The sequence below is a fragment of the Hippichthys cyanospilos genome, chromosome 8 (assembly GCF_059441005.1).
Source record: "Hippichthys cyanospilos isolate Australia breed blue-spotted pipefish chromosome 8, RoL_Hcya_1.0, whole genome shotgun sequence".
In the NCBI taxonomy this organism is placed as follows: domain Eukaryota; kingdom Metazoa; phylum Chordata; class Actinopteri; order Syngnathiformes; family Syngnathidae; genus Hippichthys; species Hippichthys cyanospilos.
In genome coordinates this window covers 16,567,351-16,592,761 of record NC_142376.1, presented here as the reverse complement: position 1 = coordinate 16,592,761, position 25,411 = coordinate 16,567,351, and the positions used below count along the sequence as shown (strand labels likewise).

General features: G+C 39.0%; 1 protein-coding gene across 1 annotated transcript; it reads left to right on the top strand.

Moving 5' to 3' along the window:
* The first annotated feature begins 17 nt into the window (after positions 1-17).
* On the top strand, positions 18-25,411 carry psme4a (proteasome activator subunit 4a). Its single transcript, XM_088421477.1, has 46 exons — positions 18-612; positions 1,559-1,699; positions 1,770-1,886; positions 5,241-5,285; positions 6,195-6,344; positions 6,538-6,601; positions 6,684-6,758; positions 7,084-7,206; positions 7,280-7,372; positions 11,699-11,964; positions 12,107-12,293; positions 12,374-12,463; positions 12,553-12,617; positions 12,891-13,041; positions 13,119-13,217; positions 14,226-14,295; positions 14,394-14,461; positions 14,553-14,768; positions 15,136-15,293; positions 15,420-15,515; positions 15,685-15,740; positions 15,840-15,896; positions 15,974-16,029; positions 16,325-16,423; positions 16,550-16,612; positions 16,695-16,790; positions 16,937-17,068; positions 17,172-17,381; positions 17,516-17,652; positions 17,741-17,794; positions 17,868-17,997; positions 18,099-18,180; positions 18,288-18,444; positions 18,540-18,609; positions 18,692-18,817; positions 18,893-19,045; positions 19,119-19,223; positions 19,324-19,415; positions 19,496-19,627; positions 20,929-21,137; positions 21,207-21,292; positions 21,369-21,497; positions 22,866-23,021; positions 23,743-23,905; positions 23,991-24,124; positions 24,198-25,411. The coding sequence occupies exons 1-46, from the start codon at positions 416-418 to the stop codon at positions 24,330-24,332; spliced, it is 5,490 nt and encodes a 1,829-aa protein (XP_088277603.1). The 5' UTR covers positions 18-415; the 3' UTR covers positions 24,333-25,411.

Genomic DNA, 25,411 nt, shown 5'->3' with positions numbered 1-25,411 from the left:
AGTTGGATGAATCAGTCGACGTTGAATGGTCTCTGGGAAGTGACTGAGCTTTTGTAGTGGAAGGCTAACTTTAGCTAGGCTGCTAGCTGCTTGTCGTATTTAGGGAATCCGTTTGCCGAAGAGAAGAAGCGCTGGAGTGCCAACGGTTATCCTGTCGATTATTTTTCTTCCTTGATTTGGCCTTAACATATTTTGATTGGCTCCTGCTAGCGTTTACTGTGGAGAGAAGCTAACTTAACTTGGACTAAATGGCTACCGAGCTTGTCATCAACTTGTGACTTAATTTAGTCACATAATCGGCCAACAGCTGGCTAAGCTAGCGCAGAAATTTGTATATTTGATTTTACTATATACCACAACAACAAAATCAGAAGAATATTTTCTTATCTAAACTTGCCGTTTTGTATTTGATAATATGAAAGAGGCACAGTCGGATAGATTGGGATTTGTACCTCAAAAAGACATAGTATACAACAAACTTCTTCCTTATGCGGATAGGCTCGATGAAGAATCAAACGATATTTTGAGTAAAATTAAGGGAAATTTGGCCCGGGCTGTTCAGTTTAGAGAAATATGGCCTGGCGTGCTGTTTTGGACGAGGAAACTTTCCACGTAAGTATTAAAATATGTTTCGGCATCCAATTAGTCATCCGTTTTTTGTTTTGTTTTAATTAGCGAGACTTGAGTCCAAGTCAAAAGAAGTTAGTTAGAAACAGCTGCTAAGTTTGTTTCTTTGTAATACGACAAGTTAACGAAAGTTATGCTAAAACGTCGAGATTTTTAGCTTTGTCCAAATTCGCTTGAAATTGACTTTTAACAAAAAATCTTTAAAACAGCGTTATTATAATTGGATGGAGACATGGCTGTATGTCCCCGTGATCGTTTTGGTTTGTATTTGCTGGATCTGTATAATCTATTTGATATCGTAATACATTCTTAAGAGGATAATGGAAACACTGCAATTCGTGTAATTGTTGTGCCAACTGCCAAATGTATGAAATCATAGCATTTGCAACACATTTAATCCAAAGAATCAAAATGTTGGGTAATATATACGTTCAGTTTTGCTCGACAAACTCATTAATACTAGACAATTATTGTCACGAATGGTCTCCACTTAGTTCGCCGTGCGTTTTTTGTGTCCATAGTGATGAATCACATGATGGCATCTGTCAACATGACATTGGATTAGTTAGAGTGCTGTTTCAATTTGTACTTTGTTGCTGGGCTGATTAATCCGTTTCTGTCCCCATGTTGGCACATTGCTGTGTCCCAGAGAGTGAAGCACTACCGGCTCAGAGAGATGGAAAGTTCACTATGGGGTTTGACCCAGATTCTGCTCACTGCTATTATGGCATACATGTGGTGACACAACCAATTCAAAAGAGTCCGTTTCACAGCTCCGCAGGCTTTTCATGGGACTACAAGACAAAGTTATGAAAGTTGGCTTTTTGCGAAGTGTGTCATGATTTTTTTTTCAGGCATAAACACATGACACTGTAAGTCATAAGAACAAAACCAACATGTACATACCTAAATGTTTTCCACTCTAATATAGGTATATACGTCTTTACGGCCGGAAGTTCAGCAAAGAAGACCATGTGCTATTTATCAAGTTGCTCTATGAGCTAGTCACCATTCCCCGTCTAGAGATCAGCATGATGCAAGGCCTGGCTCGCCTCCTCATCAACCTGCTCAAGTAAGACCCACACTGTTTGAGGCAGTGAACCTGTTTACACATTAGCATGGCTGTTTCTTGTCCTTCTAAGGAAAAGAGAGCTTCTCTCAAGGGAGGACCTGGAATTGCCTTGGAGGCCTCTATATGAGCTGCACGACAGGATACTTTTCTCCAAGACAGAGCATCTGGGCCTCAATTGGTTTCCCAAGTAGGCTTTTGTTGCTTATGCTGTGACATAAATGAATGCACACTCCCAAATGACTTCATCTTCTTTTCACACATTTATTTCCATTTGTTCATTAGAATCTTTATAAGCTTTGGCAGACATTACTTAAGGCTTGTACCTCATCAATCATCTAGTGCTTGAATGCTATTCAGTGTAACCTCTAAACTTGAACACTTGTCGACCTGTTGATTTGTCCATATATCAAAACAATTTAGATAGGGTAATTGAATAAAAAGGGTCAAACTGCAACCATTAGTAAATCTTTAACAATACAGTCAATGTTTTAAAAACCGTAGAATTCTAATAGTCCCACCTCGCATACAATTGGTAAATAAGTAGGCCGTGTGTTAAAAACAAGACATGAAATTAAGAAATGTAGTGCAGTATATATGTCAGGAAACATGGTTATGAATAAATAGGGGGGGACTGTTCTAGGATTTTAGTTGTAAAGTTATTGTTGACTGTCATATTCTACTAAGCATTGCAGTCTGAACTGAGATGCATGTTGAAAATGAGATAGCATGTGCCTCTTTTCCTTTACTAAGAGGAAACACTTGTGAGTGTCCACAGGGCTTACATTTAAAAGAAAAATAGTTGTTGCCTTATCCTCCTGTTATCAGTTTATTCATTTGTGTCTTAAGTCGAGTCCATTTTGTCTTTGCAAAACAGACAAGTTAATTGTGTATCACCCAAACACATTATTTGACGTTATTGGAAGGGCCAAAATGACCTCTACAGAGCACACTCGTAGGGAAACTCAAATGAGTGAAAAGATACTGACCAAAAACAGATGTTCACGACAGTGGACATACATTCATAGGCTGGGTCTCAGGAGGATATTTCCCTATGTCTGTCAATGTTAACTTATTTTACAATTTAGGACACTGATGCATGTGTGCCACAGCTACAGTACAGCAAGATATAATGCTATAGCTGGCATTGTACTTTTTCTTTTTGCTATTCCAACAAAATATTGTATAGACCAGGAGTGTCAAACTCGTTTGAGCTTGCAGGCTGCATAGAGGAAAATCTATCCCCAATAAAACCATGGCATATATTCATATAACTTCAAAAAACATCTTCACATGTATTATCCTTTTTTGATACTGTCCAAAATAGTACAAGCACAACATTACTAATCGTAAAACATTAACATTACTATTAATCATAAAACATTTCAAGTTTTTCATTTATTGAAAAAAAATCTGCTCTTTCTACTTTACATTACAAAATTATGTTGCGGGCCGGATTAAACCTATTTGTGTGTCAGAACTGGCCCATTGGCCTTGTGTTTGACACTACTGGTATAGACCCAAAAAAAGTAAACAAGTGGGGCTTGAGCTCCCATGTTTTTGTGGCTTGCAGGCAGGATAATTTAATCCAATTTTTTTGGACAGTTCCAAATTGGATGGCCGTTGTATGAGGTGTTCATCTTTGGAGGCGTCACTGTACTGTATGTCCTCCCTCTGTGTACATCTGCCAACATTCCCAAAAAGCTGCCTTGCTATGTAGGTTACTCCACACACAACGATACCATACAATAGTTCTCAATATACGGTTTGTGTTTTGAAACTCATTTTAATTTTATTAATATCCTGGTTGATTTTACAGATTTGCATGTGCAAAAATGAGCGCAAACTTGATTGCTCACTCAGAACAGGCATACCCAGGATTGCATCTGCCAAATAAGAAAGGCTGTGTTGTACATTTTTTGCACTCTGGCATCAGTATGTGCAAATATATTACTTTAACACACAGAATGTGATTTGGGATATTAGTAAATCAGGCCCATGGTCATAACACAATATTTGTTCTTGTTTTTAGTGGCAACATGGACTTGACCCTACCAATATTCAAGTCCTTTCACAATTACATTTCATTCGGTTTTTGAGAGCCAATTAAATGTTGCTCATCCATTGTATTCTTAAGGCAAGCAGTGAGAGGTGCTCATTTATGGTGCTAATGGGAATGTTGCATGTATATGATGCTTTGCTAGGAAATCTATGTTGTTACTGCCTATGTGAACAAGCTGCTTTGGCTGAGAGCCAGTTGTTCATTTTTCAAAAATGACATAAATGCACTTTAAACCAGAGTATAGCTGTCATATGTGCATATTCTGCGTGAATGACACATTGCTTGGTGCTGAATGTGTTCTTTATGCCTTTGTCCCCCTTTCACATTCAGTTCTCCATGGCCTCGCTCATCCTCTAAACTCATTATGATAAAATTGGTTCAGAGGTGGTAAGGACACCGTTCCTCATTGTGTTTTCCTTTTGAATATATTTTTCGAGACACTCACACTATTTTTTTTTCACTCCACATTGCATGTGAAAACTGGAGAGCCCATATGCAGCTTGGGATCAGAAGATAAATCAATGTTAACATTTAACCCATACATATTTGAGATTGACACGCTGTAGCTAACATATTTTACCTCCTTGCCCTCTTAACCAGTCTCCCTGAGAGATCATTATAAAAATGCCCTCTATACTGTACGGATAAGAATTGCTAGTATATGTACTGCTAGTAAAACACAACACTACACAGTACTTCCACTAGTGTGAGAGCAGCAGGAACTTCTGTCACGTTTCTTCCCTTCCTGGAATGTGTCTGGAGAAACTTGAGGGTTCATTCCTAACCTATTTGGGAATCAGGATCTACCTCATTGAGTGTCTAGTTCCATTAAATTGACTCCTTATGACAGACTCTGGAGTGACAGTTTTGTGACGCATGTGTCCCTTTTACTTTGTGAGCTTAAAGCTTTGACCACTTTCACTCATAATTTTACCTGGGGAGACTACCAAAGTATAGTCCAATTGTGTGAGCTCTAAAAAGCATAGAGCAACTTGCGTTGATGATTTTGTTTGGCCGGCCATTTCCCAACAAGGCATGGCTTTAGCGTGCATGTGAGCACAGTTAGATGGGATTGTGGACAAGGCGCTCCAAAGCTTGAGTTATATTGGTACTTATGACTCCAGTCCTGAGTATTCTGCTCTGAACATTGACTACCAACGTTATCATGACAGGATAGGATTACAAACAAGTGACACACTTTCTGTGTGTTTTTAAGATTGTTACAGCCACATATTGGGACAAATTTCTTTGTTTTGCTTTTTTTGAAATTAATTATTACAGCCACAAATACTATTCTCAATTTTTTTTAGTGCATCCTCAAAATTGTGTACAAGGCTGCTGTAAGCATGGGGTCTTAGTCAAACTGCATCTGTGAATGAGATATATATATATATATATTTTTATTATTTTATTTTTTTTTAAAAATGATTTTGCAATTTGGACATAACCATGATATCTTTTTCTGTGTTTTTATTATTACAGCTCTGTGGAAGGTGTGCTGAAGACACTTGTGAAAAGCTGCAGGCCGTACGTATATCTTGCTACCTTGATTTAGACATACATTTCAATAGCTGTACAAAAACAAGTCAAGGTGATCGTGAAATCCAAAAGTTGCCAAATCCTAACATTCATTGTGTTTTTAATGATCACCAAAAATTCAGTAAAGAGCATAAAATGATTATTATTCAATATAATAAATAAAATCAAACCGAACTTCAGGGATTCAAATTTGTAGAATAAATGAAATGCCTGCTGGAAAATTTTTTCATCACAAAGGAGTGATGGAATGATTGTGTTTGTTGTTGAAATGGGAGAAAATTAGGGATAGGACTATTTGCATAAGACAAGCAGTATGATCCCGTTGTCCATAAATAAGCTGGTCCTTGACTTTGTCCACCATGGTTATATGTGCATGCATCTTAAGCAAGCACTAGGATGTCCCTCACTTCGCACTAAGTCAGATAATCCTATTATCTCATCTAATTCTGTCTTGTGTGAGTTTCCTGTCACTGGGACTAGAATGTGTAATTTGTGGTGAGCTGGTACAGCAGCATGAGGCAGGGCCAAGTGGCCTTTGGCTACAAGTAACATTGTCTGCGGTTCCCCAAAAGGAGCCTAGTGACCTGACATAACCTACTGAGTCTACGCACAAATAATGAACCATTGAAATGCCCCTGTGAGATTATGAGTCCATTAGAACCACTGGATTGATGCTAACAGCCAGAATGTGCCAGGTGTGTGACTTATCCTCTCACTGCTGCTGAACATACATTTTAGTTATTGCTAGTGCTGGGGTCTGTTTATTGCAATTGTTTGTCAGTGCAGTATACCCATCGTTATAAACATGTTTTTTACATTCCAGAAAGACAAGATCCTTTTACATAATACCTAATGATTAAAACTCTCATTGGTCTTAATGTGACTCTTTTCATACAGATATTTTCCAGAGTCTGCAACCCAAGAGATGCTGGATGAATGGAGACCGCTGTTTTGTCCTTTTGATGTCACCATGCAAAGAGGAATCTGCTACTTTGAACTCTTTCTACCCACAACCCTACCACCGGAGCTTCACCATAAGGGCTTCAAGTAAGAGTGCCTTGACATACACAACTTGCTTTCTCCATTGTGCATGTAAACGCAATCAGTTTTGACTTGATTCTGTGTTTTTTGCTAATAAATAAAAAAACTACCTATCATCTCCTGATTTTTGCAACTTCAGTCTTTCCTTCACAAAACTATAAAATGAGAATGTATTTATACTAAGCTGATTTTCCAACAGATTGTGGTTTGAAGAGTTGATCAGCTTGTGGGTGTCTGTGCAGAATCTGCCAAGCTGGGAATTGGTGAGATCAGCGGATATTTATTTTAATTACATGTAAAAACTAGTTTTAATCCTGCTAATATGTATATGTGTTCATCTTATAGAATCTGGTGAATCTTTTTGCTCGCTTGGCCAATGACAACATTGGCTACATTGACTGGGATCCTTATATTCCGAAGGTACTTTTTAATTATACACCACAGCATATTAGGTTCAGCATTTTTAGCAATTCATGCATGTGTTCTCTCATGCTGGTGTGTTTATAACTCAAGGTGTGTGTTTCACAGCCACCACAGCTTCTGAGAAACAAAATATCATGTTTCTTTGTTTACGCAATTAGTCATTGGTATAATGTAGCTTGTGATGTTCCTACTGCATGACTCTTCTCTGAAAAACATAATGAACAAACTTTTTTCTAACTTTGCTCTTACTAAATTTGAGGACCAATGGAATTTTGTGTTTTTTATGGTCTGAAAAGTTAGTTACACTTTGACCACATTTCAGATTTTTACAAGAGTCTTGAGGAGTTTCAATCTTCCCGTGGGGACCAGCCAAATGATGTTCCCACGATACTTGACCAATGCCTACGACATCGGCCATGTGGTACTATGGATATCATCACTTCTGGTCCGTTTACACAACGTGGTACCCTCAGTCAAAATATCCAAAAGTCCAAAAGTATCCTTACTGTTAATTTCAGGGTGGACCAAGTAAACAAACTCAAGCACAGCTCACTGGCCTTTTCAACAGCATTACATCTTTCTTCCACCCATCAAACCATGGCCGGTGGTTGGTGAGTTCCTTTTTTTTTTCCTTCCCCAATGACTGATTTTATTTATATATATATATATATATATATATATATATATATATATATATATGTGTATATGTATATATATATATATATATATATATATATGTATATGTATATATGTATGTATATATATGTATATGTATATATATATATATATATATATATATATATGTATATGTATATATGTATGTATATATATGTATATGTATATATGTATATGTATGTATATATATATATATATATATATATATATATATATGTGTATATATATGGTCTGGTCAAATAGTTTTCAATCTTTTATAGAGGTACCATCATTTTTGGCTTGTTTCATTAGTTTGGTTTTTTTAAATAATTATGTTAATCAGCAATTCAAAAGTGATGGCTGATTTTGAATTTTTAATTTTCAATAAATTTTAATTTATTGTTACTTTTGTTTCATTGTTTCAAGTGATTTCAGTGAGAATTGTGGGTTTTTCCTTCTTTAACTGAGGGGTACCAACAATTTTGTCCACGTGTGTGTGTCTATATATATATATATATATATATATATATATATATATATATATATATATAAAATGTGTGTGTATAGGTGTGTGTGTGAATGTGTATGTGTGTGTGAATAAAACACATCATCTGACAAGTCTTGCATACCAGTAAGTGATAGTTTTGCCAGTACAACTCCAGTCTTTGGCTATGATTCTTTCCAAATCATGTTAGCAATATGAACTGCGTCAGAGGGGGCTTACAAATTTGTCATTGCTTCTTGAATTCCATTGGCTGACTAGGTGTACATGTCTAGTGCAGAAATAACAAGAAAACACGTGAGTGAGATAGCTGCAATAGTATTAAATGCCCCCATGAGCAGGCGCACATGCCATTCTGTATGAGGAAGCCACTCTTCCCAATTCGACACAGCACGAGCAGTGATGTGCAACTTTTATTTTTAGAGAAGGGATGTGTTGTGTGACACACTGTGCCAGTGCTGTAGCATGTCACAACAAGGTTTTGAAGTTCAAAGACTGTCCTTGCATGGACATTTTGCTTTCCGTGTCCAGTTAGTCGTTTGTTCTCAAAAGCGTCTTATCTATTAATATCTAGGTAAATTGAACATATCAATTTGCCTGTAGCTGTGAGTGTCAATGCCAGTCTGTCTCTTTGTCACTCTTAGGATGATCTAGAAATTCTTAACTGTTAAAGTTGCGGTCAACCCCAAAATGTCCTTTCCAATAATAAGTGCGCTGCAAAACCACTTCCACTTAACTCTTAAACATTTGAGGTACCATATGAAAGATTGGATTCCTTTCTTTATCTAGAAAAAGTAAGAATCTATCATTTTCCGTACATTAGTAATCACTGTTTGTAAATAGATTTTGAGTGACACCAAGCTATTTTGGACAAAATAAGTCGAAAATGAGCTGTTTGTGTAAAAATGAGTTTTTTTTTGTTTTGTTTTTTTTTTTTTTTTTTTTGTTTTTTCACATTCTCCCAGAGGTGTTCCAGATCCCCAAGTCCACCCAACTGCATGGCTCTCCACTGCTCTTTTTATTGGAGTTGGCTGATAATGTTTCTTAGCCAGCGACATCAACGCTGTCATCCAATGGTCACAGTTAATCACTATAGTGCCCAACTGGCTTAGAAGGGCCCGTAACATGTTCTAATGTTTCGACTCCTCCTGTCTCGCTCCTGTCTCCAAAGTGTTATTTTTCTTCATTGATCATTTCTAAACATTCCTTGTTTTATCTTTTTTAATGTAGAAACTGCTGAAGTGGCAAAAATTTGTGTTTGGAGCACACAGGTTAGACAATCAACATCAGTAGTAAATAATTCATCGTCGGGCGGAACTATTGTAATGAGAGTTGGGTTCCCACGATTTGATAGGAGAAAGGCGTGTTAGTGAAAGCGGTATGTTGACGCCGTTTTGCATTTAATGGGAGCAAAATGCATGTTTTTGGCCCCGTTATCTACTCTTTGGCATAGTCTCATTCAGCCGCGAGCCTCATGAGAATGAACGGTCAATATGATGGTTGGATGCATGTTTGCCGGCATTGAAGGGGGCTAGGTAGGCATACGGTCAGCGGTGCGGTCTTTGCTAATAAGACATTTTACTTCCTGGTTGAGCTGCACAATTAATCAAATTTTAATTGTGATCACGATATTGGCTGTCATGATTAATTAAGCTGATCCTCGGCGATATTAACATTTAAAAAGTTGGCTACCATACAAAAGTCAAATCAAAGCCTTTTGTCATCCTATGATCAGGGGGCAAACGCAAGGTTCAGATTTCAATAAGCTTAAGAAATAGCAAGCAAGCAAATCCTGTTGCAGCGGTAAGAAGGGCAGCAACATTACATACTAAATATGTAATGTAAATGGCAGTAAATAGCGTCTACAGCATACAAATAACACTTTAACAGAGGTAGAGAAGCGAGTAGAGTCAAATGATCTAAAGCCTTCAAAGCTTTTTTAACAGACTCCTCACCTCTCCCCAGTGTGCATGTTCTCTAGGAGGTGTCTACGGTATTTAAGTCACAATAGTCCTTTTCAGCTGAATCAGAAACAAGTTTGCACCGGCGAACTTCCATTTGCAATCATTGATCGGCCATATTTTCCACGCAGAAAGAATTTCTGGAAGGTACACGTTCCAGAAAATCTTTCCTGCGCGGAGGGGTGTGGTTGCTGAATGATGGCTTCATTTTGATGCGTGGAGCCGCTCGAGCAGCCTCAACTGAGAGAGTGGGACGTGATGACGATGCTGAAACTTCACAGCGTGTGTCAAGATTTCAGCTTTCAATTCCACCTTAGAAGCCTCTAGATGACAGTGTTCCCCACATGTTTGCATGACAAAAGCCTCTGCTTTTCTCACCCTAATTTATTATTTACAAGTGTGAATTGGCATTGAGTTTCTCATCTGATTCATAATGTACATTATACCGTGCTAGATGTCACTTGAGACCCATTTCGAAAAATCCAATTGGCAAAAAATTGCATTGCAGCATTTTGACTGCTAATTGAGTAAAATTTGCTTAAAAGTAAATAATGTGGTTGCTTCTAAGTAGGCTTAATTGTTTTCATTGGTTTGCATTCAGCAAGTAGGTTAGGTGTGTCCAAGTTTTTGCCATGTTTTGGTTGAATTCATTTTAAGTATCATTTACTTTAATTTATTTTAATTTATTGTTTGTTTTGTTATTATTTATATTATTTATTATTAGTATTATTTGTATCAAGCCTTGAAGCCTTTTTTGTTAAAAAAAAAAAGGGGGGGGGGGGGCAATAAATAGACATGTCTAACCAAACATGAGGAATAATCGTGGTTAATAATCGTGATTTCAATATTGACCAAAATAATCATGATTATTATTTTGGACATAATCATGCAGCCCTATTTCCTGGTTAAAAATAGTTGATATTTGTTATTTCTCTCACTAGCACACAGTGTATTTTGCATGATGAGAATTCTCATCAATGGCACTGAAAGAGTTAAACACAGTTCTCTGAATAATGATGTTATTTGTGAAATGTGACCTCACCCTTTACTCTGCACAGCGGCCACTTTCAGCCATTAGTCTAAACAGGCAAAACGGCCAAAAGCGTCTGTAACAGCCATTGCTTAAATTCCAACGTACCCCTACATTTCTTTAAAATCTTGGGAATTATTGCCTGTTTACGACTTAAAAACAAGAAAAACCTGTTCCTAAAGGCCATTTTTGCGTGTTTAGACTAGCGGCTGAAAGAGGTCGCTGTGCCCAGTAAAGGGTTAAGCAGCAAAATTCTCATTTGCTGAGCCCTGAGCAAGTGACAAAATGGCCACCCCCTGAGATGGAAAAAAAGGATGGATTTTACATCCCCTGAAATGGCTTGATTCCATTTTCACAAAAGAAATATTAACCAGATTATGGCGTTTAGACAAGTGGGTCTGCGTAGAACATGTTTTGTTAATGTTTGACTTCCTCTTTAAGTAACGCTTATTCGTGAACTCCATCTTTCAAACATCTTTAAAATGTCACACAATAAATATCATTGCTATCCTAAAATATCTTTAAAATGTCACATAAACAATTAACATCATCAAATATCTTTAAAATGTCACATAAACAATAAAAAAAACATTGCTATTTATTTAAAAACACTTATTGTATTTGAGCTAGTCTCTTTTGCATTCACAATTTTTTATGAAGTATTAAAAATGTTGCAAACTCTCTTCTGATATTTGAGCTTCTTCTGGTATCAACCACAGTATTTAAAACTGCATTTGGATTGATTAAACATACAGATTACTGTAATATGTCCTGTCTGTGTTCTATTTAGATGAAGCTCATGAAGTTGCTACAGCGTCTCCCAGCAAGTGTTGTCCGCCGGCTGCATCGAGAGCGCTACAGAAAGCCGTCGTGGCTCACACCGATCCCTGACACTCACAAGCTCACAGAGGACGACATCACACGCTTTGTGGAGAGTATGATGCAGCCAGTTTTGCTGGCCATGTTCAGCAAAACAGGCAGCCTTGATGCTGCTCAGGCTCTGCAGAACCTTGCACTGATGAGGCCTGAGTTGGTCATTCCTCCAGTTCTGGAGAGGTAAGTTTAATAGTATTTATTTTATACCCCAAGTGATGCGTTTTTATTTTCTGACAAGCTGCTGCTAGTTTTCCGCTTTGAACCAGAAAGAAGCACACACTTCGGGATGAGCACAAAGGACTAATTGCTGTCTTTTCTGCAGAACGTACCCCGCGCTGGAAACGCTAACTGAGCCACACCAGCTGACAGCTACCCTAAGCTGCATGATCGGTGTTGCACGGAGTTTAGTGTCAGGTGGAAAGTACCTTCCTGAGGGGCCGACTCACATGTTGCCCCTACTCATGAGGTCCCTGCCTGGCGTTGATCCAAATGATTTCAGCAAGTGCATGGTAGGATCCTTTTTCCACCACTCTTAAACCTTTATTATTATAGCAAACAAATAGATATCCAAGTATTTCTCGCCATACAGATCACTTTCCAGTTTATTGCTACATTTGTGACACTTGTGCCTTTGGTCGACTGTTCGTCTGCTCTACATGAAAGAACAGACTTGACAGAGGTGATAGAGCTGTTCATTCAAGTTTCTCAATTAGAATAACAATGTATGCATGTTTATTGATCTGTGTTAAACTTTACCTAACTTTTAAGGTGGAAAGGGAAATGTGCTCAGCCTCTGCGGAATTCGAAGACTTTGTGCTTCAGTTCATGGACAGGTGGGGTTAAAAATATATTTAAATTGTGCGATTGGCAAATGGAGGATGACTGTGACATTGCAATCAATATGTTATTTGCAGGATACAATTTACACTGTGTAAAAAAAAAAAAAAAAACTCAGAAAATGGATAGATATATTATCTGATTGTTACTACCCATTTTGTTGGTTTTTGTTTTGAATTTTGAAGAATATAAATACTGTATTTTTCTTCTCTTAACACTACCATTATGAGTGTTTATTTGCTTGTTTATTTGCTCGATTATGTCTGCAGGTGCTTTGCCTTAATTGACAGCAGCACTCTAGAACAAACTCGTGAGGAAACTGAAACTGAAAAAATGACCCATTTGGAGAGTTTGGTGGAGCTCGGCTTGTCTTCTACTTTCAGTACTATCCTCACTCAGTGCTCCCTGGACATATTCAAGGTACACACTGAAGAACATTCTGTAGTTTGAAAAACGTGCGTAACATTTAATTCCCATCATGTTTGTTATTTTTACAGGTGGCTCTAGAAAAGGTTTTTAACTTCGCAACCACCAACATTTTTGAGACACGTGTAGCTGGAAGGATGGTTGCGGACATGTGTCGTGCTGCTTCAAAGGTAAATCACAATTCATTAACAGTTCATATTATCTTTTTTTTTTTTTTACACGAGTGTATTCTTGCCTGTTTAGGACTTAAAAATAGAAAAACATGTGCCCAATAAAGGCCGTTTTTGCCTGTTTAGACAGGCCCAAGCCCACGTCATGCTGCACTATCTGCTTTTCTGGTACAGTTCAACAGCTGTTGGGAAACAAAACAAAAAAAAGTACACACCGTATATACTAGATATTCCAATCTCCTGACAATTGTACAAATCTGCCCTTGCTTGGGCGTGTCCCCACATTGAGAGCTCAGCTGGCTGAAAAAGGGTACATATTTAGTTACTGTATACTCATACAATTTTTATTGATAATAATCTTATTTTTAGTCAGTGCGTCGGGTGAAAATTTCTCTCTTTCAGACTACAAAAACCACTTTTAAGAACTTCCTGGTGTACCCAAGGAGTTTGTACTTCCCTTTTTCACAAATAAAAAAAATGTTCTAGGTCAGGAAGGTTCCACAAAGACCCACGTACCACGGAGGTACTAGGACACTTGGGTCTTTGTGGACTAACTTGGAACCATCTAGCGGAGCGTGTTGTGCTTATTAATGCTGAGTGGTTGGTTGAACTTGGGTATGCTGTTTTGAGTAGGTATTCTGTTGTTTCACCATCAAAAGTCATTATTATTAACTCAGCAGTTAACTTCACTACTGTAGTCAGTTTTTTTTTTTTTTTCTTGAGAGCAAGGGTAATGCAGGTTTTTGTTTTTTGTTTTTTTTCTGATATACACCATCTGCCTTATTTGAATGAACTATCTCACCCTGTGTCGCTTGGTGTGAATCCAAACCGTGGGCCACACACCAGTTCTTAGCCCCTGGAACACTTGGTACCATATACTCAGAGTTCTTGTGCTTTTTGTCTGAAAGCCACTATAGTCACCTTATCCAATCTGGCCAATCTGTGTGGTTATGCATTAATCGTTTTTTTGGAGCTTACTGCTTACTTTGCTCATTCTTTTTGTTTCAGTGTCACCCTGCAGAGTCTCTTAAGATGTTTGTGCCTCACTGCTGCAGCCAAATACACCAAATTGCTGCCAGTAAGTACACTGCTAGCCAAAACAGCAGTTTCTCACAAAGTAACGAATTTAGGTCTTTAGTATTTCCTATAATATATACTTTGATTTTATTAAAATAGATGAGGAGGTGTTACACGAAGAGGAACTTGACAAGGAGTTTTTATGGAGTCTTCAGCTACTGTCAGAGGTGAACAAAGATCCTTGTCTGGTTTCACAGCTACACATTTATTTACGTTCCTCCCTTCACCATCATTTGGTCTCACCTTGTGCGCCAACAGGTTACTCGGGTAGATGGTCACAAGCTCCTGCCCTATTCCTCTGACTTGGTCCAGATTTTGCAGTTGACCCTTCACCTCAAGTGTAAGCAGGGCTACATCCTTGCGTGCAACTTGCTGCATCACATCCTCCGCTCCACTACCCTCATTTATCCTACGGAGTACTGCAGTGTGCCAAGTGGCTTCCGCCAACCAATCACAGACTACTTACCCATCAAGGTGATGTCTCTACATATGACGTATATTATATTGTGTTGCTGCATAAGTAACACAAAAGTTAAGCACGCCTGCTGTGTGACATCACAGTGTTCTCAATGCGCATGTGGGACAGTTTGGGCCTGTTTCAAACACAGGTCACATTTGTTTACTAATCTGAACCTCACCAAAAAAAAAAAATCACATTTTACAAAAAAAAAAAATCTGAATTGAGCATTTAGCCCTGCTGTGTGAACATAGTCAGTTTTTATGTTATTCACCATGACATTTATTATAAACTGTCATGACAGGTAGTGAAAATGTATCTTGAACTTCAACTTTTACTTTGGTTTTATTCATTTATTTACTTAATTTTAATAATCCCAAACAGGATTGGGGTCGTCCAGGTGACTTGTGGAACTTGGACATCCGGTGGCATGTGCCCAGTGCTGATGAGACCACCTTTACCTTTTATATACTGGACCTCATCCTAAAGCCAGAACTGAAGAGGCTTCAAAGTTATGCAGAGGGAGAACAAGAAATGAGCAGGTATAATGCAATTATATTTTGGAACGTACAACACTTTTTTGCCCCCCATCTTTTTCACCTTTTGTTTCACTTAATGTTGTTTAAGCTTAATTGTGAAGTTGTGCTTGATTTCTGTCTTTTCTATAGGGATGATGTCCTTCAGAGTCTCACCATTGTTCAGCACTGCCTCTTGGGTGCTGGTGGTATTATGCCTCCCTTGAAAGGAGAGCCTATACCTGATTTGTAAGCAATTTTTCTGTTTTATTTTAAAATTGGTTCCTTCTACAAAGTCATCCATGTGATGGTTGTGTTATGGTTATGAAATGGTTCCAATTACAAAGCCATCCATGTGATAGTTGCATTGTTTTTCTGAAAAAAAAATAAACACACAGCTACATAACTTTGTGTACAGGGTCCATAGTATGGTGAATCTTGATGAGACCACACTGTATACTGGAATGAAGTATGGTATGCACAGCCCTTTTTGTTCAGAGAATTGAATGTGAAATAATGTTTTTGTGTGAATTTGACCCTATAATGTAAGTGTAATGCAATACTGGTTTGCAGATGAGTCCAAAGAGAACTACAGAGATTCCATTTGTGATGTTATGAGGCAGTTGCTTCGTAAGTGTTTTGGCCATATCACAAATTATCACCCTTAATCAGTTTTCATTGGGAGATTATTTGATGTCTTTTTGCAGATTACATTTTGGAGAACTCCGAAGATGACACCAAGTCTCTTTTTTCCATTATCAAGGTAAGCACCAACAGTCGTCTTTTAAAAAAAAAAATATATATATATTGTTTAGAACGTACTTTTAGGTGAAAAACATGAGAGTAGCATAGTTGTGTTGAACAATGTTGCTTTGTTTCATCTTGAATCCTTGTGCATCACCTGATTCCAAAATACATTTGAAAAAGATGTGTTTTGAAGATAAAGAGAGTTTATTCGTCATCATTTGAAAACATTTTGGATTGATTTGTTACATTTAAGGACAGTGGTGTAATATCTCATCAAACACAAACCTGTTGTTGTCTTTAATATCTTTCAGATTATCAGTGAATTGCTGCATTTTAAAGGTTCCCACAAACATGAATTTGACTCTCGCTGGAAGAGCTTCAACCTTGTGAAAAAATCAATGGAAAACAGGGTAAGGATCTTTGTTATGTTTATGTTATGCTGCCATTCGATGTGTGTAATTTAAACTCATAAAAATAAATATCCTCAAGACTAATGTTAAACCATTTCAACTTTTTTTTTTTTTTTTTTTTGTCAGCTGCATGGCAGAAAGAAACATATCAGAGCTCTGCTCATAGACAGAGTCATGCTCCAGCATGAAGTAAGTTGATCATGGACATATTTGCAAGTTATGTCATCATGGCGGATAATTCTTATTACTTTGGCACTTTGTGGATTATTAGCTGCGTAAGCTGACAGTGGAAGGGTGTCAGTACAGGAGCGTTCACCAGGAGCTGATGAGAGATCTGTTGCGACTGTCCACAAGCACTTACAGCCAAGTGAGGACACCTCAAAGTCTCCTGTCTCCACACTTTTTTGAGTCCTTTCTGGCATTGCTTTGTTTTCATTTGTTCATATCAATATGTTACATTTTTGCCTCATCCAATATTTTGTATTGAACTTCAAAATATCCTTTTCTTTGCAGGTACGTAGCAAAGCTCAAAGTGTACTGTTCACGGCACTTGGCACATACAATTTCTGCTGCAGGGATGTGATACCCCATGTCCTTGCGTTTCTCAACCCTGACAACAGCAGTGTCACACAGCAGCAGTTCAAAGTATGACATATCCAAACTATTATATTTCTCTATCATGTCTTATTTATGATTTGGATAGGTGTAGGTGTTAAATTTTGGCATATGATTGTCTCTGCCTTTCCAGGGTGCCTTGTATTGTCTCCTTGGGAATCACAGCGGAGTGTGCCTGGCCAATTTACATGACTGGGAGTGCATTGCCCTGACGTGGCCTGCTATTGTTCGATCTGGCCTCAGTTCAGCCATGTCTTTGGAGAAGCCTTCTATTGTGCGGCTTTTTGACGACCTTGCAGACAAAATCCACCGGCAGTATGAGACCATTGGCATTGATTTCTCCGTAAGATTTACATTTTAAAGAAAATGTTAATATTGTTTGATGATCTTAGCAAACACAGAAGCCCCCAAACAAAATCTAACAAGGTATTTACCTTACCACATGTACTTTACCCAATGTACATTTTCATCCTGTAGCTTCCCGAAGAGACCTGTAATGTGGCCAAACAACTTATGATCACAGGAAACCCTTTTCCTAAAGACCCTGTTCCTTCAGAAGAAGAAACATCAAGAGGTATTGAGAGACAGGAACTCAAGAATTTAGAGTCTGGCGAGTAAGTTATTTCTGATACGATATCATAACTTGTGCATTCTTTAAGACGTGTCAATATTAACCCAGATATGCTTTCAACCATGTTTTAGGAAGTACGAGCAGCTCATTGGTGATTTACTGAACTGCCTTGGAAATAGGAATTTGTAGGTTTCTTTGATATTTAGTGCATAACCATTCAGTGTATGTTTGTCTAGAACTTTGCTTTTAATCTTACAGGCCTTGGAAATTTGAACATATCGCTATTGGCTTCTTGTCATTGCTCCTGAGAGATGACCACCAACTCCCGCCAGCAGCTGTCCTGTTCTTTGTCAAAACCCTCAACCATGATTCCCTCTACGTCCGAAAGGTGAGTGGGTCTAGTCCATGTCTCGCAATCGTGGGCAAACTATGGTTACACGTTGATGGTTGGCGGCTAGAGTAATTGAAATGTTGTGTTTTGTCCAATAGGTGGCAATATCAGCTGTAGCAGGGATCATGAAACAAATAAAAAGGCCTCATAAAAAAGTGCCAGTCAGTCCGTCTGATCTTTGTAAGCAGCACAAAAAATTTTCCCGTTCTGTATGTTTGCTTTTCTAAAATAATTGTTTGAACAAACTTGAATTTCCATTTTTGTGTTTTGTCGTTTTGCTGTGTAAGGTGCACTTGAAGAGACAGAGGGCGTTATAGTGGCTGGTGACCGCCCAGACAACAAATGGCTGCAATATAACAGCAGCAGCCTGCCAAGAAGTCAGCAGGACTGGGATCACTGTGTTTTTGTCGAAAAGACTCACTGGGGTTATTACAGTTGGCCAAGGTTCATGTTTGAGACTTTTGTGTTGCTGGTTGTGGCTGATGCTGTTGTATTTAGCGGTTGTGTTTTTGTTTTTTTTTGGTCACATTATTTTCTAGGAAACTGATGATGTATGCTCCTGAAGAAGAGCAGCCCAAACAGAACCTAACAAGGGAGGAAATGACAGAGGTTTGTCTAGATTAATATACAATGATACCTATCGCTGATACCTATATAACTGCATTATCTTAAACTTTTTATTTTTCTGCAGCGGGAGCAAATCATCTATGACCATTTCTCAGACCCCGTATTTATCAATCAATTCATAGAGTTTCTCTCTCTCGAAGATCGAAAGGGCAAAGACAAGTTTAGCACACGCAGATTCTGTTTGTTCAAGGCAAGCACATTTCTTAAGCATTCTTTCAGTTTCTCGGAAAGGCTGGTGAAAACCGCTTTTGTTTTCTGTTTCCAGGGTCTGTTCCGCAATTTCAGCGACACCTTCCTGCCTCTTCTGCAGCCTCACATGGAGCGCTTGGTCGCAGACACCCATGAGAGTAAGCAACGTTGCGTTGCCGAGATCATATCTGGCCTAATCAGAGGATGCAAGCATTGGAATTACTCAAAGGTGCAATTACAATCAGAAACGATTGCTCTTTCTTTGTTTGAATTTGACTTCAATTAAAATGCTAAATTTGTAGGTTGAAAGCCTTTGGCAAATGCTGTGCCCACTCCTTCGTACCGCTTTGTCCAACATCACCATAGAAACGTATGCAGACTGGGGCACCTGCATTGCCACAGCCTGTGTAAGACTCCACACTCTCTATTCCTCTTGTCTTTTTGTTTACAAAAACAAAAAATATCTGGAGTTCATGAATTTTATGTCTTTTCTTTCCCCATCTACAGGAGAGTAGAGACCCTCGTAAACTTCACTGGCTATTTGAGATGCTCATGGAGTCGCCAGTCAACGGGGAAGGAGGCTCATTTGTTGATGCTTGGTCAGTAAGACGATCGTAATAATGCAATAATAGTAATAATGTTCAAACCCCTAAAAAAACATTGACTCTCCCACCCCCAGTCGCCTCTATGTGCTACAGGGAGGCCTTGCTCAGCAGGAGTGGCGTGTGCCAGAGCTCCTTCACAGATTGTTGCAGTACCTGGAGCCCAAACTGACTCAGGTTTACAAGAATGTACGGGAGCGAATTGGAAGGTGAGGAGAAAATGGATCAATTTGAAATTGTTTCTTAACCTTAATGGCTCCCCTTTCATGAAGTCGTCCTAGTCACTGCTGACTGCTTGACAAATGTGAATGTGTGTTTAGTCTCTTTGGGCAGCGTGGGAATGGTTCTCAATTAGTGACATTACAAAGTGAGGACCAGGTTTTTTTCTCTGATTGGGCGAGGCTGGTACTAAAAGCACAGCAATGAGCAGGAATGATAAGAGATGCATGAATGGAGGAAAAGAAAAAAGACTATGTGTGGGGGGTGGTATTTCTAACATGGATAAAAGCTCCAAAAAGTTGAAATTGCATAATACAGGCCCTTCAAGTTTAGGGGTTTTAGGGCAAGTAGCACTGTTTCTAACATCACTGTAATTTGACACTTTGACTTGGAGAAATCTTCAGATTTTTTTCCTTGTGCAAACATCCATCCATCTATCCATCCATCTTCCTAAGCTACTTATCCTCACTAGGGTCGCTGGCTTGCTGGCACCTATTCGAGCTGTCTACAGGCAGTAGGTGGGGGACACCTCGGGCTGGTTGCCAGCCAATCGCAGGTCACACAGAGACAAACAATTACTCATACTCACAATCACACCTAAAGACACCTAAAGACAATTTGGAGTGTCCAATATACCTATCTTGGATGTTTTGGAATGTGGGAGAAAACTTATGCGAGTACGGAGAACATGCAAACTCCACACAAGAATGCCAGGGGCAATTGAACCCGGGACCTCTGAACTGTGAAATATGTGCTAACCAGTCTGCCACCGTGCCACCCTTGTCCAAACATATTAGAGGATCATTGTAAATTAAATGTGTCTACCAATCAGAGAAGGAGACCGTGGGTAGCACAAAATAAGAGTTATGATGAAAGATAATCAGTTATTATGTTTTACTCTGTGTATTTTTTGTTGTTGTTCTGCAGGCAATATCACACAAGAAAATTCTCCTAAAACACTATCTCTCCCCCAACACAGGTTTAAGAGACTATCCAAGTGAGATTCTGTGTTTTGACTGTCACTAGGTTGTCATTTTGGGAAGGTTAAAATCTTGTACTCAATAGTCCTGTAATGCATCTATCCATGCAACTTACTTTGATTTTCAATTAAGATTTTTACAGTGTTTTGTTTTTAATATTTTTTTATATTTGTTGATCAACTTGAGATACAGTAAGGATATACTGTGTCATCTGCCTAAACCCTCAGCCCTAAATGATTAAAAAACAAAAAAAAAAACTTGATCTTGAATTAGGTGTATTAACCCTGCATTTTGTTTCCCCCTCCCTCCAGTGTGCTGACCTACATCTTCATGATAGATGTCAACCTGCCTTACACTCAGCCAACCACCTCGCCTCGCATCTCGGACTTCACCGACAGAATTTTGGTACAGCTAAAGCCCCTGACTGAGGGTGATGAGGAGATACAGAACCACGTGGTTGAGGAGAATGAGGTGGGGGAGCAGGATGAACGAACTCAAGCCATCAAACTTCTCAAAACAGGTGAGTAAAGGGAGGTTGGCCCATCTCAAACATCTTCCATGTAATATGCTCCACATGAACCTTTTGCAGTGTTAAAGTGGTTGATTGCAAGTGCCGGCCGCTCCTACTCTACCGCTGTCCCAGAGCACCTGCGCTTGCTGCCCTTACTCTTCAAGGTAGCTCCTTCACATACGCTAGACTCACTTAAATAGACACAAGCTGACCAATTTTGACATTTGTGTTCACTTTTAGATTGCCCCAGTAGAGAATGATGACAGTTATGATGAGCTGAAGAGGGATGCAAAGACTTGCCTGTCTCTCATGTCCCAGGGGCTCCTCTACACTGAGCAGATCCCCATGGTGCTCAATGCCCTTCAGGAGGTAAGCCATTGAGCAACAATTGCTGACCTAACAAGATTTTCAATTTTCTTAATGGTCACTTTACTTGATGAACAATAGCAGTATATTTACTCTACTACAGAGATGTTTATTCAAGATGAGGCATTTATTTGAAGAGATAGTACCTGTCAGTATATATTTTAAAGTTGATTGTGGGTTTTTCCCCAAGTTGTCTGTTATGTTTTGAATTCATATATAGTCAGATTTTTTGCAGAAAATGACTCTGCAGTCCAATCAAAATGTTGCTCTGGTAAGCGCAAACCAGATTTACCAGTTGCATACAATAATGTACTATTGCTTGTGATACGCTGGTGAGTTAGGCACTAACCTTTAAACTGGAGAAAGATAAAGATGAGTTTGGTAGTTATGTTCGCTGCGTGGCAATAGCAGTGTGGATTGGAATGTGCAACTGCCTCCCAATAACTTGTTTTTAGCTACTATCAGTAATGCTGTCTCTTTGTAAGCAGAAGTTCCTAAGCTAATTTCCCATCGCATCCATTAATTCATTTTCTTCAGATTTTCACACATTTGCACTCTCTAACCCAATTGTCATTGCTTTGTACCTAAAGCAGCGATTTCCAACCTCTGTACTGGGACATTTAATCCCAGTAAATAATAAATATTCAATTTAACCTTTGTATCACCTCTTGATTTTCTATAAACAGAATTAAGTCAGAGCACACACTGACGAAAGAACATTTGTGAGTAAGACAATATCATGATTATTTCAGTGTTGGATGGTATGATATTTTTGTTTGGAGGTATGCAAATACATTTGGCTCTGGACTATGTCACAGGCTGTAAAGTTGGTTGTTTCCATAGATCATCACTGCACAAGGAATTGTACAGTCATATTTTTCTTCTATATTTCACCGTACATACACGCTCTGTTGTTCTTGCGTCACTCCTATTGTGGTATTGGAAACACGGTTGATTAGATTTTCTCCCCATCACGATTGTGTAATGTTCCAAACTGTACCCCTGAGTGCAAACCTGGCTATAGTAAAGTCGATTAAAGCTACCTGGATATATATTTTTTCTCTCCTGAAGGGAAACAAAATGTGTATTTGAGGTAAAACGTTTAAGTGGGTAATTGACCCAGCACTTGATTGTGGAACAACAGCTCGTACAGTATATTAAAGGTATGCTATTAGATAACGTCAATGAATGCAGCAGCTTTCTGTCATATAATATCAATCCGAACTCATTAAGGCCCCCTTTGCTGTTGCATGAATTGCTAAAAATTCCCTAAGGACAAACCGCTATCAACAACTAAACTGTGCGCCTTGTTCCGCGGATGTGACACAAGCGCAGCTCATTATTGACATGTGATGACGTGTGTGTTTGCAGATTGCAGGCAGCAGCTCCTGGCACGCTCGCTACACCGTGTTGACATACCTCCAGATCATGGCGTTTTACAATTTGTTCACCTTCATGAGTGACCAGAAAGCAGTGAATGACGTACGAGCGCTGGTTATAAAACTACTGGAGGACGAGCAGCTGGAGGTAAAAAAAAAAAAAACAAAAAAAAAACAAAGCGAGCATGTATCTACAAATGTATTTACATGTGAAATGTAAATATAATTGGGTTATATCATGTAAGTCCGGCATAATAAAACTCTTAAATCTGGTCATTACAATAAATGAATACATGCTTGATTTTGCTCGCGGTCCTTTGTCATCTTTTAGCTTCACGGTAGTGATTCAGCATTCACCTCCTGGCTCCCCACTCGCACCCCCCATCCCTCACACTGGTCCTCTAACTGTTGCTATGGAAACCACAGGCTGCAGTAATCTGTTGCTATGGAGATAACTTTCAGATTGAATGAGGACGAAAGAGATGGAGTAGAGACAATGATATGAGTGGGGGATAGCTGGAAGTAGTCATTTTTGTTAGGCCTCTATAGTATACGTTTAACTGCAAAGGTGTGAAACTGATTTCAGGGTTAGCCCGTCCAAATAATTCTTGGTGATCATTAGAAAGCGTTGCATATATCTTGAATTCATTGCAAATAGCACGAGCCCCCTGTGTTAACACTCAGGGATTTAGGAAAAAAGGTTACGCCCTGCACATCACCAATGGTTGATGTTTTTTTTTTTTTGTTTGTTTGTTTTTTTGACATGGAACAAAGCATCCATTCACGCATCTTGTTTTGGATTTTGTTGGATTATTTAAGTGTACAGAATGCTACCCTCCTAACCCCCACCTCATCTACTTCCTCTGCAGGTAAGAGAAATGGCTGCCACCACGCTCAGTGGCTTCCTCCAGTGCAATTTCCTGCGCATGGACGCCCCCATGCAGGCTCACTTTGAGGCTCTGTGCAAGACCCGCCTGCCTAAAAAAAGAAAGAGGGGCGTCGGCTCAGTAGTGGACACTATACCTTCTGGGGGTGAGTCTTGACTGTCTTTCAGGAAATAACTTTGCAATCCAGGTGAAGTTCTGGCGTAACTCAATTTGATTCGGTGTCGCGTCAGACCTGGTGCGACGCCATGCCGGTGTTCTCGGGCTGAGTGCTTGCATTCTCTCGAGCCCGTACGACGTGCCCACCTGGATGCCTCAGCTATTAATGGACCTCAGTGCCCACCTCAATGATACCCAACCCATTGAAGTACGTCTTGTTATTGGGTGATGGTTTATGTTATGAACCGTTGTGTTTCAGCCCGCATTTTCTTTCCCCGCAGATGACTGTGAAGAAAACCCTTTCCAACTTTCGTAGGACGCATCACGACAACTGGCAGCAGCATAAGCAGCAGTTCACAGACGACCAGTTGTTGGTGCTGACTGACCTGCTGGTTTCCCCGTGCTATTATGCCTAAAACCCGCGAAAGCAATTTAACAAGACAACCTAAACAAAATGCTTCGTATTTTTTCTTTTCTCCGGGGCTGAGCGACAATATTTTCACTACTTTCCTTTCTTAGGTCCCCCGTCCGCCCCCTCTTTCGTTTTAATACTCCCAGACCCTGCATCCAGGATGTGGCTGCAGTTTCAAGACACCACAAAGTGGCACTCAAATTGGAAATGTGGTGTATTATCTATGTAGTTCATTTACATTTCTTCTATACTTAATATTTAAGGATCAATCATGGCAGGAATGGGTGACCTGCAATGTGTAACATTTCTGTACAGTTTTTTTTTTTTTTTGGTTCTTTTGTCGCGCGTGTGCACACTTGTAGTCCTGTGGGGTGTCGGACACATTTCTCAGGATTACGTCCCAAGAATCAACTCTGAGCCAACACAGTGTCCTAGTGTAGGACATGCTCTTTATTATTATTATCATCTTCTACAAGTGAAGCTTTTGTTTTGACTCAGAAAATTGTCAACAGAACTCTAGACTGTAAACAAGTTTGTTTGATCAAGATATGATAATCTGTGCGTGTGCGCGTGAGTGTGTGTGTGTGTGTGTGTACATATCATGCTTCGGCAAATATGCACAGACATATTTATTTATTCTTATTCTTGAAGTGCTGCATTTTTTTTCTAGCAAGTCGTTCTGCTGTTTTTGTAGCAGGTGGGTGTGATTTTTTTTTTTTTTTTTTTTTTAAAGCACTAGAGCCTATTTTCATCTACACTTGCAAAGAAAAGGGAGAGGGTGCACTCCCCAATGCGGTGCTGTCATGTTTGTTTTGTGAAGACCTGAGCAGTTTTCAAGGTTCTCCAGTGCAAAATGGTGTACACTATACAATTTGTATTTCAAATTCTCATCAATTTGTCCCCCTTCGTTGTAGATTTTTTGATTCAGCTTGTTTTAAGTTGATGACCTGAAATATGTCCAAACATGCAAGCATTTAGTACCTCACATTGTAATAGTGTAGTGCCAAATTTGCAGCGACTTTTTTTTTCTTTTAGATGTTTGCCTATGGTATTATATGTATGAATAAATTGTTTATAAAACTA